A 16269-nucleotide genomic window follows, 5' to 3' on the forward strand; every position below is an offset into this window, starting at 1 on the left:
ATTCGCATTTCTCTAATGATTAATGATGTTGAGCATTCTTTCATGTGTTTGTTGACAGTCTGTATATCTTCTTTGGAGAAATGTCTATTTAGGTCTTCTGCCCATTTTTGGATTGGGTTGTTTGTTTTTTTGTTATTGAGCTGTATGAGCTGCTTGTAAATCTTGGAGATTAATCCTTTGTCAGTTGCTTCATTTGCAAATATTTTCTCCCATTCTGAGGATTGTCTTTTCGTCTTATTGATGGTTTCCTTTGCTGTGCGAAAGCTTTGAAGTTTCATTGGGTCCCATTTGTTTATTTTTGTTTTTATTTCCATTTCTCTAGGAGGTGGGTCAAAAAGGATCTTGCTGTGATTTATGTCATAGAGTGTTCTATGTTTTCCTCTAAGAGCTTTATAGTGTCTAGCCTTACATTTAGGTCTTTAGTCCATTTTTTTTTTTTTTGCGGTACACGGGCCTCTCACTGTTGTGGCCTCTCCTGTTGTGGAGCACAGACTCCGGACACACAGGCTAAGTGGCCAGGCTCACGGGCCTAGCCGCTCTGCGGCATGTGGGAATCTTCCTGGACCGGGGCACGAACCTGCGTCCCGTGCATCGGCAGGTGGACTCTCAACCACTGCGCCACCAGGGGAGCCCTCTTTAGCCCATTTTGAGTTTATTTTTGTGTATGGTGTTAGGGAGTGTTCTAATTTCATTCTTTCACATGTACCTGTCCAGTTTTCCCAGCACCACTTATTGAAGAGGCTGTCTTTTTTCCATTGTATATTCTTGCCTCCTTTATCAAAGATAAGGCGACCATAGGTGCGTGGGTTTATCTCTGGGCTTTCCATCCTGTTCCATTGATCTAGATTTCTGTTTTTGTACCAGTACCATACTGTCTTGATTACTGTAGCTTTGTAGTATAGTCTGAAGTCAGGGAGCCTGATTCCTCCAGCTCCGTTTTTCTTTCTCAAGATTGCTTTGGCTATTTGGGGTCTCCTGTGTTTCCATACAAATTGTGCAATTTTTTGTTCTAGTTCTGTGAAAAATGCCAGTGGTAGTTTGATAGGGATTGCATTGAATCTGTAGATTGCTTTGGGTAGTAGAGTCATTTTCACAATGTTGATTCTTCCAATCCAAGAACATGGTATATCTCTCCATCTATTTGTATCATCTTTAATTTCTTTCATCAGTGTCTTATAGTTTTCTGCATACAGGTCTTTTGTCTCCTTAGGTAGGTTTATTCGTAGGTATTTTATTCTTTCTGTTACAGTGGTAGATGGGAGTGTTTCCTTAATTTCTCTTTCAGATTTTTCATCATTAGTGTATAGGCATGTAAGAGATTTCTGTGCATTAATTTTGTATCCTGCTACTTTACCAAATTCATTGATTAGCTCTAGTAGTTTCCTGGTAGCGTGTTTAGGATTCTCAATGTATAGTATCATGTCATCTAAAAAGAATGACAGCTTTACTTCTTCTTTTCCAATTTGGATTCCTTTTATTTCTTTTTCTTCTCTGATTGCTGTGGCTAAAACTTCCCAAACAGTGTTGAATAATAGTGCTGAGAGTGGGCAACCTTGTCTTATTCCTGTTCTTGGTGGAAATGGTTTCAGTTTTTCACCATTGAGGATGATGTTGGCTGTGGGTTTGTCTTATATGGCCTTTATTATGTTGAGGTAAGTTCCCTCTATGCCTACTTTCTGGAGGGTTTTTATCATAATTGGGTGTTGAATTTTGTCGAAAGCTTTTTCTACATCTATTGAGATGATCATATGGTTTTTATTCTTCAATTTGTTAATACGGTGTATCACATTGATTGATTTGCGTATATTGAAGAATCCTTGCATTCCTGGGATAAACCCCACTTGATCATGGTGTATGATCCTTTCAATGTGCTGTTGGATTCTGTTTGCTAGTATTTTGCTGAGGATTTTTGCATCTATGTTCATCAGTGATATTGGCCTGTAGTTTTCTTTCTTTATGACATCTTTGTCTGCTTTTGGTATCGGGGTGATGGTGGCCTTGTAGAATGAGTTTGGGAGTTTTCCTCCCTCTGCTGTATTTTGGAAGAGTTTGAGAAGGACAGGTGATAGCTCTTCTCTAAATGTTTGATAGAATTCCATTGAATTTCTTGATCCTGCTTTCCAGATCAATTACATGGTGCTTCCTCTTTCATTTATGGCTAAATGCCTTTACTTTGGTGCTCCTCTTTCTTGGCCCCTTTTGTAATCGTGATTTTGTCCCTTGCTATACTTAAATTGCTGTTGACTTCTGCATATCAATTAAGTGCCCTTTTATTAGTCCTAATCCTTCTTGGTCTCTTCAGCACTAACCACCTCTTCCTTCTTGAAATGCAGTGTTTCTTTGGCTTTCTTAATTCTGTACTTTCTTGTCTCATCTACCTGCAGCCCCTCTTCCATCTCCTTCTCTTGCCCCATCTCTGTGATGGTAGGCATTTCCCCCAGTGTTTTGTCCTCTTCTTTCTTCTGTGTTTTCTCTCATGGCAATTTCTTCTCCTCTCATAGGTTTGGTAGTCACCTGTATGACAGGGATTCCCACATCAAATCTCTAGTCTTGACTTTTCCCATAAATCTGTTCCTCATTTCTACTCTCCAGATAGATTTCTCTTTTTGAATGTATTTTCTTCATCTCAAATCCATTTACCAACTTTCCTTCAATGCTTCCTCTTCCTCCTAATTCCTCAGTGTCTGTTAGTGGCACCACTGTTTTCTCAGAGTCTGAGACAAACTTCAGAGTCGTCTCAGGTACCTCATTTGTCTTACCTTTCATATCCACTGGTCAAGTGATGTTCATTCAGTCTTTACATCCTTCTTCACCTCCCATTATTTTTGTCATCTTCCTATTCCAGGCAATTGTGAACTTCTTCCCTAGATCTTTAGAGTAGCCTTCTAAGTGGATTTATAGCCTCTAGTCATTTATGTCTTATACAATATTAACTGATGGCTTTTCCTAAAGCAGTTCATGCTAAGCTCCAGTCTTTCCTGGATTCTGACTATCTGCTGAATAAAATGCAATCTTCTTAGCCTGACTTCCAGACTTATCATGATCCCAACCTACCTTTCCAATTTTATCTAAGCTTTACCTTTGGTTTTTGGTTCATAACTTTCTAATAGCAGTTACTGTTTTCAGTACACAGAGCAGGAAAGTAACATTTTCTTAGGAACTATGAGATGCTTTGTATATGTCATCTTGTTTAATAGTCACAAGAATGAGTGAGCTGGGTTATATTCTCACTTTAAAGGTGAAGTAAATGAGGCTCAGAAAGTCCAGGTTAACTTGTCCAAGATCACACAGCTTGCAAGTAGAGCAATCAAGATTGATCAATTACGTCATCCACTTTTCCCACTGCATTATGTTAAATATTTGTGTACATTTCATTTTCCCATTGTTTAACTTTGACTGACCTAGTAAGTGGGTTACACTTACTAGGATCAAAGTGTACATCCATTTAAAATGTGACACACATTGTCAAACTGCCCTCTAGAAAGAGTACATCAATTTTATTTCTACCAGGAATGCATGGAAATGCCTCTTTCCTGACCCTAGGCTGATACTGGACATTTTCGGTCTTAGCCAAACATAGCCAGTGGCTTAAATTGCATATATTCTAAGAATTTTGAGTATCTCTTTAGGTGTTCATTGGCTTTCATATTCTTCTTTTATGAATCACTTGTTCACGCCATTTGACTTTTTCTTCAAACAGACTGGGATGTTTTCCCTATTGATTTATAACAGTAATTAACATATTAAGGATATTAACAGTTTGCAAGATGTTATCCCAGTCTGTTATTTCTTTTTTAACTTAGATTATGGTGTCTTTTGTGGTGCATGTTATTTTATTCATGTTGTTAATACTAATATTTTTTTCCTTTATTGTCATGCTTTAGAAGTCCCTCTCCACTCCTAGATTAGAAATAGATTCACTCATATTTTCTTCAAGAATTTTTATGGTATAACTTTTACATTTAAATATTACATACAATTAGAATTCATTGTTAGTAGTGAGGCGAGGATTTAGCCATGTTTTTCATGGATAGGATAGTTGTTCCCAATTTTAAAAATTCATCTTTCCCCCATTATTAGAAATGTGGGCTTTATCATATAATCGTATTTAATTTTAATTCTCTTAATTATCCATTTAAATATGTAATTCTCTAGATTCCTTGTGTGTCCCTCATTAACTACAGAGCTTTAGAGAATTTGAGTCTTCAAAATAAAGACAAACCTGAGGAAGTTGATTTTTTTTGCCTAATGAACAAACTTTTTTTCCTCAATGCACCTGACTTCTCTAGACATTTTTTAAGCAGGTGATTTGTAACATGAGCAGGTCCAGGAAGAGGGACTTGCGTGGCAGCAGAGCAGGAACTTTTCTGGACGTCTCATTCTTTTCTTTACAGGAGGCAGCTTGGGAAATGAGCATGTGTGATAGTTCCATGGCACGGATTTTTGCACAAGACTCACTAAACACTGAGCAAGGCCCAGAATTTTCCCTGAGCCCCAGCCAAACACAAGAGGTAGGTCCCTGTTGGTGACAAGCCAACTGCCCAGATACCTGGACTAGCCCCCAGAGATGACAAGCTCTCTGTGTTTTGCAATATTTTGTATTGCAAACCAAGAGGTCTTTGTGAACTTTAACATCTTCATGTGCACAGCCAAGCCGGAGCACAGGAAGATTTGACATCAGGTGTTTACGTAGAGAGTAAGCGTGGTACAGAGCAATTAAAGATTTTTTACTCACTCACCGCTTGTGAGGGTGAACTAGCCTTTCCATTAACACCTCCTTCTTTCTTCTGTAGATATAACTTATGGGGGCGATGAAAGTGGAGGAGAGCTAATATTGATTAACTGCCTATTACATAAAAGGCATTTGTATTTGCTGTCTAATCCTCAGATTAAATAAGGTAGGTTAATACCTGCCATATGTTTACAAATGAGGAAATCAAAATTCAGGGAATAAAAGTACAGTTGGTAAATGGAGGAGTGAGAGTCAGACTCAGAATATTCCACTCTGCCTTCCTAATTTGAATATTTAGTATTGAAAGATGTGAAACCAAGGCAGATTCGGCCTCACAAAATAAACCGCCACCACACCATCCCAGTGGCATATGTAGTATTTGTGCAGACGCATTTAGGTAAGGCACTTTAGCCAGGCAGATTTGCATTTTATAAAACGGGGGGGTGGGGTGGGGTGTGTGCACCTGTTCGTAGAATTGACAGTAAAATATTTTTGATGGTTGGTATTTTGGCATGAAATATAGCTACAGCCAGAAAATTCATTTGCCTTTTAAATGGATCTTACTTAGATCAGCGATGCGTTATGTAGAAATCAAGCAGTATAACATTCACTAACTGAGAGGCTAACTTGGATGCCAGAGGGTTGACAGAATTATGTCAAGACTTGGGACTTCCCTGGTGGTCCAGTGGTAAAGAATCCGCCTTACAATGCAGGGGGTGGGGGTTCGATCCCTGGTCAGGGAACTGGGATCCCACATGCCGCGGGGCAACTATGCCCGCGCTCCACAACTACTGAGCTCGCGCGCCTCAACTAGAGAGCCCACATGCGGCAAACTACAGAGCCCATGCGCCCTGGGGCCTGTGAGCCGCAACTAGAGAAAGAAAAGCCGTATACCACAACTAGAGAAAAGCCTGTGCCTCGACGAAAGATCCCTCATGCCTCAACGAATATCCTGCGTGCCGCAACTAAGACCCGACGCAGCCAAAAATAAATATAAATAAATAAATAATAAATTTTTTTTAAAAATGTGGACTTGTAGACCCCAAGGCATAATGAAATCAGGGATTGGATTCTGGTTCTACTTACTCGTTGTGTGACCATAGTCAGTTTGACTAGCTTCTCTAAGCCTCAGTTTCCTCATCTGTGCACTGGGAATAATGGGTTTGGGGTGTGAAATATGAGATGGTCTTAGCACAGTGGCCTAGCTCTAGAGCCCAATAAAAGTTTGGGTATTATCAGTTTACATTAATGCTTTAGAGATGACATAATTCTCTAACAAGAAATACCTGTGGTCATACTCTTTTAGCCCTCCAAAATGTGCAGTCATAAAACTTTCATTTAAATACTTTTAGAATTTGGGGTTATCGTTTGGAGAAGATATTCAGCAGGGGTGCTATTATGGAAAAAAACTGTGGACTCAGAATCAAAAGATCTCAGAGCTGTGTGACCTTGGGCAAGTAATTTATATCTGGGCCTGAGCTTCTCAGAAGCAATGTGGTGGGATGGGAGGGGTGTGAACCGATTAAACATTAAATGTACTTGGATTTCTGTAACTATAAAAAGAGGTGAGTGAACCGATTCCTGGCACATTCTCCAGGCCACCTTCAGGTATTGAAGTTCTACAGTTACAAATAATCTTTTTTTCTTCTGTCACCTTTGGATTCTTTTCAGGTTCAAATAACTAGCAAATAAAGCCGAGATCAGTTATCCAGCTTCCTTATTTCCTCATTAACTCAGTGAGTTAGTGAGAAAGCTAAGAAATTAAATATTGTCATTTTTCTACATCTGTGTGGCAGATATAGGTGCTCGAATGTTTTTGAGGAAATAAGCAAGGCAGATGGTAAATCTGTTATTGAAGATTAATTAATTAATTAATCAATCAGTATCAACAGGTTGTTATCTCAGGTGACAAGAGGATCCCAAAATCTTTGCCACCAAGATAGAAATATCTGAAAGCTAGAAAACAATCAGATAACTAGAAATTGGTGTCTGGCAGTAAAATCACATATCTGTTGCTTTTTCATTTATTTATTTATTTATTTATTTATTTATTTATTTATTTATTTATTTATTTATTTTGCGGTACGCGGGCCTCTCACTATTGTGGTCTCTCCCGTTGCGGAGCAACAGGCTCCGGACGCGCAGGCTCAGCGGCCATGGCTCACGGGTGCAGCCGCTCCGCGGCATGTGGGATCTTCCCGGACCGGGGCACGAACCCGTGTCCCCTGCATCGGCAGGCGGACTCTCAACCACTGCGCCACCAGGGAAGCCCTGTTGCTTTTTTAAAGATCAGAATTAAAAAAGAAAATTGAAGCAGGTGAATCTAAATATAGATCTGTATGTGAACTTCAGAGAAAGCAAGGCAATGGGAAGACTTCCTTAGGAAGGTGATTCTTGAAGAAAACACTGATGAAGGCAGGGGAGAAATAGCATTTTGGCAGAAAAGGCAAACATATGTGAAGTTAATAGATGGTCAAGGGGAACGAGTCCAACTCAGAGGACCCTTCTGCCAAACCAGCTTTCATAAGCCTCATCATTGTGTGTGAAAATGAGTGGTATTTTCATACCCTGCATATTTTTGTTACCACATACCAATTTCGTCTGCTTCTGTTGTACTGAAAGTTCTATGTTTAAACGAAATTCCACAAATATTAGGAAATACGCATTTGAGTTGCATATTGCTCACATTTGTGAGCCACTCCCATTTCTCAGTTAGCCAAAATAGTGCCTTATTAGATGCTGAGATGGAGTTAGCAAAGCCTTATGTAGAAAACATTGTCATTTCATCATACTCAGAATGAATAAAATATTTACGGAGATCACTAATTTTGTAGAGCAAAACACAGATCCTTATTCCTAAAGAAATTCCTCTAGAGGGGTCGACAATACTCTTTCACTATTCTGGAAAAAGATGTGGGAAGCAAATATATCTCTGTATCAATTCATCTTTTGCCTCCAAATTGAAAGTATCTATTATATAATTACTAGAATACTCTCCCTTGGTACCTGGGAGAAATTTTTCTATCGGATCGATAAGCAACCTAGGTGTTTCAATATTAAAAAGAACACATCACACATCATACTTTCTCTATACTATACTATAAGCATCTAGTCCTTAACTCAGTAATATTTGAGTATTTAGAAGGTGAAAAGTAGTTTTAGAGACACTCTGAAGAATAGGAGCAAAGTTTCCAAATTACCCCAGTGACGCTTATCACTTGACTCAAGTTATTTTTAATAGGGAGAAGTTTAGATAAGTACTAGTGGGGGTGGGGGGGAAGCTAAAATATTTTATAATCTAAACTACTTGAGAAGATGTTAAAAGTGTGAGGTATATTTCCTTGTATCCCTGCCAGTGTGTAAAGATCTTTTTCGTGTTTGAACAGAGTGCACAGCAATGTAAGCATTGCTTAATCATGCATCATGCAACTTTAAACACCGGCCAATTCGCTGAAATGTTTCAGACACCCACACCCACATGCACACCCTCTCGCTCACACTCACCTGTCTCCTGGGACCCACGGTTTAATGAACTGCAAGCCTGTTTGCATCCTCTGTGCCTAGGAACTCTGTACCTGTGTACATGCAGATCAGCTGCTTGGAAACCTGGGGCGCCAGGTCACGTGATCATTGCTATGCCTGTGGAGGTGGCTTTTTCTTTTCTTTCTTACTTGTTCTGCCCTTATTTTTCTTTTAACTGGGGAAATGCTGTAAGTTCACAGGTCTTTGCAAGTCCAAATATGAACGTTTTGGACTCCTAACTTTTCACCGCTGGATTGCCTTTGGATTTATCATAGGGTACCACACCTCCTATGAAGGTTGCAGCTCCGGGCTTTTCTGATGAGCAAGGAGCTTTTGAGGCCACAGTGGAGAAAGCAAGGCCCAAACCTGCGGAAGTCCTCCATGTCTGCAAGAACCAGGTGGCTGAGCTGGAGCTGTGGCTGCAGCAAGCCAACGTGGCATTCGAGCCAGAAACGTTAGATGCAGACATGCAGCAGGTGGTGGAACAGCAGCTGGTAGGGTGCCAGGTAAGCCTAATGGGTCTGAGCTCGTGGTCTGCCTCTTCGCCAATCACCTTCTAAGACTGGGTGAGTTTCTTTTAAAGCGACAGTGTGATTCTTCCTGTTACTCTGACCCCTATGTTTATCTTGGCCTCAACTTTTTGTTCTCAGGATAGTTCTTTGAAATGATTTACGTAAGCAGAGTATTTGGGGAGATAGTAGTGGGTAAGATCTCAGAATCTAGAGCTCAGATCTAGTCATTAACTGTGAACTGGTAGGAGTTAACTTCTCACCTCATTTTCCTCATAGAGTAGGTTATCTCCTAAGACTTTGTCAGGATTAAATGAGATAAATTATCTAAATCAGTGTCTGGCGTATGAAGTATATATAAAGTGCTCAATAAATACTAATTTTATGCATAATATTAAATTCTTTGAATTTTCATTCATCAGAAATGAAAATGAATATCCTGATTTGCAGGATTGCAGATACAATATAAAAGGGCTTTGCTGCCGTGTTATTACAAATGTTCCTGCTCTTGCTGGGGAGGGGCAGGAATGTAAACTTCCTTGCCTGGGAGTCATTTTGAGTAACATTTGCTGGCATAGCCCAAAGGTTGGGATCTCTGTACCCCTTCAGGGAGGGGCGAGACTGACGACACTGCAGGAGCATAATTGAGCTTCACGCATGACAGCCCAGCCCAGCCCAGCCCAGCCCAGCCCAGTCCAGCCGAGGCGCCTCCCCTAAAGGCACTTAAGACCTGCCTTGGCCAGATTGGCTCGCTTGCAGTGGTCCCAGGGACAAGGACTTCCTCTCAGAGTAACCCAAGTCACTGGCCAGCCCACAGGGAGCTCTACCCACTATATCCCTTATGGGGTTGGGGAAGACCCACCTTGGCCCGAGGCCGGCACTCCTCCCCTTTTTCCATTCAGACTCACAGTCTTACAACATCCGGTGCCTGTCCAGTGGGACCCAGGTAAGCAAGCTGGACTTCCTTCCTTGGGCAGCTCAGCACTTCTCACCCCAAAAGTCAGCTCCGAGGGCGGATTCACTCAAATACTGGCACTACTACATGATCTAGCTGATGAAGTGCTTGAGAGTCTGGAGAAGACAGAGTAATTCAGCACAGAGCAGTGCTACTCTAATCTGAACCTGCAGTATTCCAGATGTTGAGACCTAGCCACTTAAGGCCATTCAGAAGCCATCTGCCAATTGATTGTCCTGCTGACTGGGTAGACCCCCAGAGCCAATTCCTTGATCATTACCAAAATCTGGTCCTTGGGCCACTTGTAGTGAGTTCAAGGATGTGAGAGCTGCTCAAGGAAAAAACAGGACCGCAAGGTGGCAGTAGCTCGCAATGAGCTTTATTTGGTGGGACCAAATAAAGCGTTTTGGTGGGACCTGGAGGGACTGGAAAGTCTCTTATGGCAGGGGACCTTCCAGAGGCTTTGGCAAGGAGTGAGGGTGGGACCACCACCCGGAAGGGAAGAGACAATGGAACTCCCAGAAGATGGGCAGTCCAGAGGGGCTCGTGTCTAGGTGATGCCAGAGAGCTCTGAAGGATAGCAGAGGCTGGGGTCTTTAGAGCACCAAAGTTTGTCTTAACCATGGCGAACAGATATGGGGGTCCAGTTTTGAGTCTGACACTAGTGAAATGTGAGCTGATATTTCTGCTGTGAAGAAATGAACAACATATGGGTCAATATACAGGGGCCAACTTTGGCTCATTTATATAACACCACGACACATACAGTTTAACTTTGAAACATATAAAAAGCCTTACAGTGGTCTGTAAAAACACTGAGTTGCCAGAGGGAAAATGTCCAAAGGACAGCAGCAAACAGATCGGTCAAGAAAAAATTATATTCGGTAATTTAATATTTGAGAAGAATGTTTAGCCTTGATTATTAAAGACTTGTGAATCAAAACAGCTGTTGTTTTGTTCCTACATTACCTTGACAAAAATTATACCATCCTGGAAAACTCTGGAGAAATAGATCCACTAATGTCTGTCTGATTGGTTCAATGTTTTGGGGAGTCAGCTGTCAGCAGATAAGATGTCCATCTTCTTTGACCTAATAATCCCATTACTTTAAATTTACCCTCTGAAAATAACCCAAAAGGAGAAGAATATTTATGGCTGCATTGATTACAGAAGTGAAGCCCTGGAAGCAGTTGAAAGGCTTAACAATAGGGAGATTAAGAGAATTATAGAGTATTGACTTGTGGCTATTAAATAGGAATCATGAAGTATATGTATGTAGACACATGAAAATGTATACATAAAATAGCTAAATGGAGAAAAAGAGTGCAGAATTATAGTATACTTTGTTTACAGCCACTTTAAAATCTATAAGTACATATTGTTTAAGCTCAGAAGAGTCTATATTATAGAGGATACAAGTAATTTGCTTGAATGGAGAAGTTATAAGTTTGTTATGTGAAAATTTGTTTTAAGAATAGAGTTCTTCCTTAAGTTTCTCTCAAAGAACTGAACTTGTTCATAGTCACACACTATTTTAGCCCAAGCATTCACAGTGCCGGCATGTAAGGCTGAATGCTGCTGCTACACTCATGTGCCCAGACAGTTGACATGACTTTTGGGGCTCCTGAGCCCCAGGAGAGGGCAAACTTGATCTGTTAGGAGGAAAACAATGATGGTGACTTACTGGGAAACTTACTTCATCCTCCTGATTTATTTTTAGATCCGGGTGTAAGTTGGCCAGTTGTATCAATGACTAAGTGTTTTAGGTTCTAAATTATGTCTTCTGTAGTCGTCTTCTGATATTTGGGAAGCTTATTTGGCTTGAGAAAGCGAAGGAAAATAGCAAAGGAAAGAATTTTCAAAGAATTCTTTTTTTTATTACTACTCAGCACTTGGATTGCAATAGAAAAAGGTTAGGAAGGTGGGGAAAAAAATAATAGTTGGCACAGACTACGTATCAAGCCCTGGCCAAAGTATGTGGATTTAACTCTAGCTTCTCAAAGTGACCTCAGGAGGTAAGTTCTGTTATTATCCCCATTTTGCAGATGACTAGAGGCACAACCATACAGTATAAGGTGCCCAAATTTTCCCAGCTACGAAGTGGCAGGGCTGAGATCTGAACCCAGGCAGTCTAGTTCCTGTGTCTGTGGTCTTAACCACTATGCTATAATGAATATATTAAGCTCTGTTTTCTAAGGTGAATATAGAATCACTTGTTTTAGATTATTTTACAACCAATTTATTTATTTACAACCGATTTGGAGTTGGTTTGGTTGTACCCTTATGGATAAGCACAGGAATTATGTGGAAGTTGTTTTTCTTTCCCCAGGGTCCCTTCCAACTTGTGTTTCTAGGACTTTATATATACACTTAGAGAGAGTGAATCTAACTTAGACTGTAACATTTGCTTAGGACCAAACCTATGATTGATTAAATGATTTTATTTCCTAGGCTATGCTAACAGAGATTGAGCACAAGGTTGCCTCTCTGTTAGAGAATTGCAAAGATCAGGGCCTGGGAGACAGTGGAGCCACTCAACAGGAGGCTGAAGCACTTTCCTTGAAACTAAAAACTGTGAAGTGCAATTTGGAAAAAGTCCAGATGATGCTGCAGGAGAAATACAGCGAGAACCAGGTAAAATATGACTGTGTATAAACATGTATGTAGATACATGCATATGGTCGATCCATCAGCAAAGAGCTGTGGGTGGAAGTAAGGAAACAACTACAGAGGAATTACAGTAAGTGAGGAAGAATTATGCCTCTTAAAACTGTAAGGCTTGGTTACACTGGCTTTTGTCATTGGTTTCATTTCGCTGTGTAGTTTTCCCATCTAGGTTGTCTTTAGTGATGGTGTTGGTTTGGTTAGAGTTCGTTTGACTGGGTTGATTGTTCTTGCTGATAATGAGCTCTCTGTAAGCCTTCTTCATAAAAGAAGGATATATTTTAAAGGAATTGTGTGACTCTGATTGACTGGAAAAATGAAGCCTTTATAGATAAGATTAAAATTTGACAACCAGAAACACAAAAACCTGTTTCCAGGGTACTTTTTGTTGTTCATTTATAAATATTCACATATACTGATGAAAGTATCATACAGCTAAAGTGTGCTGTGACTTTTAAAAGCATTCTGTGTATATAAATGCAAATGTTCATCTTGTGAGTAGGATCTTACTATGTAAGATTTGCATCCATACTTATGAGTTGGTGGTTTCTACTTAAGAGGACCTACATTCACAGAAGTAAGATTGGCTCCAAATACACAGGCTGTATGGATCCCCTTTTATCCTAATATGTTCTCTCTCTTTTAAAGCAACTACTTACGTTTTAGACATAGGGGAAATTTGAGTTCATAAGCATAATACCATGTCTGTTTTTTATATCCATTTCACTTTGTCCTCAGTAAAAAAGTGCAATAGATTTCCTAGCTTTTAGTAACTCATTGGATGAGTTAAGTTGAGGAATGATAAAACGACCACTTCATCAAACATAGTGGTTTTTGAAGTCGTTATGAAATAAGTACATTAAATCGTAGTGTATAATTATTGTAATTAACAAAATACAGTCATTTACTTCACATAAAACTTTTCCATTGTGTAGTTGCATTATTAGAATTGAAATAGGTCACCATTTTAAATAAATAGTCTGCCATCATAAAATGTTTTGCAGCATTCTACCATGCTAAAGAAATCTTCCGAGCATCAGAAAGTTCTCCAACCAGATAACCTTTCTGAATTTGAATCTGTTGTAACTGAAAGGCCACAGTTTAGCAGACAAAAAGATTTCCAGCAGCAACAGGTAATTTCAGCCCCGAACAGTTATAAAGATAAGAATAAAGCTTTCTGTATGGAATTTCCCATTGAACTAAATACTGAAAGGCCATTGGAGTGTTTTCTTACGTGACTGAATAGAAAGTGTGATGTGTGAGTGTTCCTGTGTGTGCAGCAGCTCTGAGTTTTGAGCGTTTACTGCAGTAGCTGTTTTGCTTTCATCTGCTGCCGTTGGGGATACCGGAACTTGGCTGCCTTATTAACTTGCGTCTTATATCAAACTAAGCAAATATCTTCAGGGTGAACTTACCTCTGTAACTGCAACACTTCTTTCCCTATTGTTTCAAAATGTGTTAGTATATTTTTGGTGGTTTTCCATGTGTGTAGCGTATATTTAACAATACTTGGTCATTGTGTGAATATTTTAAATAAGTTTTCGAAAAATAAAAGTTAACAAGAACAAGCAAGAAAGAAAGAGTAATAGTAAATAATGATTTAGGAAGTGATTCCAGATCAGCTGATCTCAACAGAAGAAACCCTTGGGTACTAACTGAAAACCTTGATTGATTGGACTATTTGAATCTTATTCAATTATAGGTTCTGGAGTTAAAACCAATGGAACAGAAAGATTTAATCAAATTCATAGAATTTAACGCTAACAAAATATGGCCTCAGTATCGCCAACATGATAAAGATACAACTCAGACATCATCTGTGAGGTAAAATATTTTTAAAGAATCGGACGTTCGGTAGTATTGTGGTTGGGAGAGTTCACAGTGTTTCTTTTCATATCACTTATAAAACATTGTCTGAATGTAATAAAATTTTTGTATGTTGATTATTCTTTTCACCTTTTGTTTTCCCTTAAAAGCAGTAAGGCATCTAGCCCTGAAAATGGTGCTCCAGACTTGATCTTGTCAACCCAGGGCCAAAGTGGAGATAAATGGCAATATTTACATCATGAACTTTCATCAAAAATTCGGCTCCCTCTACCTCAGCTTGTGCAGCCCCAGGTCAGTGTGTATGTGCACACAGTGTAAATAAGTGTGTTTACCTTTGAAAATCCAACGAGCATTCATTAAACACACGTGTATGTTCTGCATTATTTTCAAAAAGCAGTTTATTTATTTTCAGAAGGCAAAGATGCCAGGTGGATTTTCTTACTTAGCTGTCCTCTTTTCATCTTCCTGGAAATCTGCATTAAGTGCTTCCCTTTTGTGCTTCTGTAGCATGCTGGGCTTCCCTGATCATAGCTCTTACTATACTATACACCTGCGTATTTGTCTGTATTCCCCATTAGATGGTATGAGAAGAAAGACCATGTCTGCCTGATTCACATTTGAGTGCCTGGCACAGTAGTAACTGGAACATCAAAAAATCTTGTTTACTATATGTTGAACGAATAAAGGAATGAATAATATATGTAAAAAAATACTTTGAAAATGATACGTTGCTATATAAGTGTCATTCATTCATCAAAATATTATTTGGGGGCTTCTCTGGTGGTGCAGTGGTTGAGAATCTGCCTGCTAATGCAGGGGACACAGGTTCGAGCCCTGGTCTGGGAAGATCCCACATGCCGCGGAGCAACTAGGCCCATGAGCCACAACTACTGAGCCTGCGCGTCTGGAGCCTGTGCTCCTCAACAAGAGAGGCCGCGATAATGAGAGACCCACACACCGCGATGAAGAGTGGCCCCCCCCCTTGCCACAACTAGAGAAAGCCCTTGCGCAGAAATGAAGACCCAACACAGCCATAAATAAATAAAAGCCAAGCATTAAAAAAAAAAATATATATATATATATATATATATATATATTATTTGGCATCTGCAGTGTGCTGGCCCCTATGCCAGTGGTACCTGTCTATAGGTATTCTCACCAGCACACCTTATCACACCTGATTATTGCGATTACAAGGGTTTATTCATACTGTGCCAGCTACTGATGGATGTCTCTCTAAACAGGGAGCCCATGAGCAGAATAGCACCGTGGCTCCCAGCAGTCAAGCTTCTGCCTTTAGCTTTGCACTCAAACTGCCGGGGCACAGGTTTTCAATGGTTTCCCAATTCCCCAATCTGGTGGGAACTTTTCCGTTCTCTTCTACTCTACCAAGAACCTTATTTGACCAATTAAAGTTGAATCAAATTCATTGGTAGGATTTTAGTCTTGGTTTCTCCTTGTCATATACACTATAACATGTAATATATCATTCTTTTTCCAGCAATAGAATAACATCCCTTGTTCTCCACCCTTCCACCCCAGCAGAGTCATCTACCATCCCAACCTGTTCCTTTATATATGTTAGTTTTCCAATTTGGGAAAGAAATGAACTCTGAATCATTCTCCCTTCTGAAGTCACAGCTCATTTTCAGTACTTATTTAGCTTTTCAATAACAAATCAAGATGCAAATCTGTCCCTGGAGGTGACTGTATTCTATTGTAAGAGTTGGCTGTATGCCAGGAGTCTACCAATAAATGGGAAAAGAAACAACTAACCTTGGAACACAGATAGATAGCATCCCTACAAATTGAAAGATTAGTGGTTTTATTCTATTTTTCAAATTATACTTTGTTTCCCCTCGTTTTGTTATCTAAATGGACCCTCAAGTGTCTGTGTAAAGCCTGTCATGACTTTTCAAAGCTGTCCAAAATATTTAAATTTTAATTTAATTATTTTTTTCTTATAAATGACAAGATAGACAAAAAACACTTTCCAAGAAGGTAAACTCGGAAGGTAGCATGTTAAGGCATTTTTGATGCTTTATGTTAACATTCACAGG

The 16269-nt window shown here is 39.7% G+C and overlaps 1 protein-coding gene across 6 annotated transcripts in view; it reads left to right on the forward strand.

The window, feature by feature from the left end:
- The window catches only part of SYNE2 (spectrin repeat containing nuclear envelope protein 2), a 330191-nt gene that overhangs the window by 222489 nt on the left and 91433 nt on the right, over window positions 1-16269 (forward strand). For 5 of the 6 annotated variants that reach the window (XM_049706356.1, XM_049706357.1, XM_049706358.1 and 2 more), the window contains 6 exons: window positions 4395-4511; window positions 8530-8760; window positions 12170-12352; window positions 13387-13515; window positions 14085-14206; window positions 14362-14500. In XM_049706356.1, the coding sequence (XP_049562313.1) occupies window positions 4395-4511; window positions 8530-8760; window positions 12170-12352; window positions 13387-13515; window positions 14085-14206; window positions 14362-14500 (921 nt within the window). The remainder of the gene's footprint in view (window positions 1-4394; window positions 4512-8529; window positions 8761-12169; window positions 12353-13386; window positions 13516-14084; window positions 14207-14361; window positions 14501-16269) is intronic. The other variant, XM_049706360.1, reaches the window with a different exon arrangement.

This window comes from Orcinus orca, chromosome 2, assembly GCF_937001465.1.
Source record: "Orcinus orca chromosome 2, mOrcOrc1.1, whole genome shotgun sequence".
Classification (NCBI taxonomy): Eukaryota; Metazoa; Chordata; class Mammalia; order Artiodactyla; family Delphinidae; genus Orcinus; species Orcinus orca.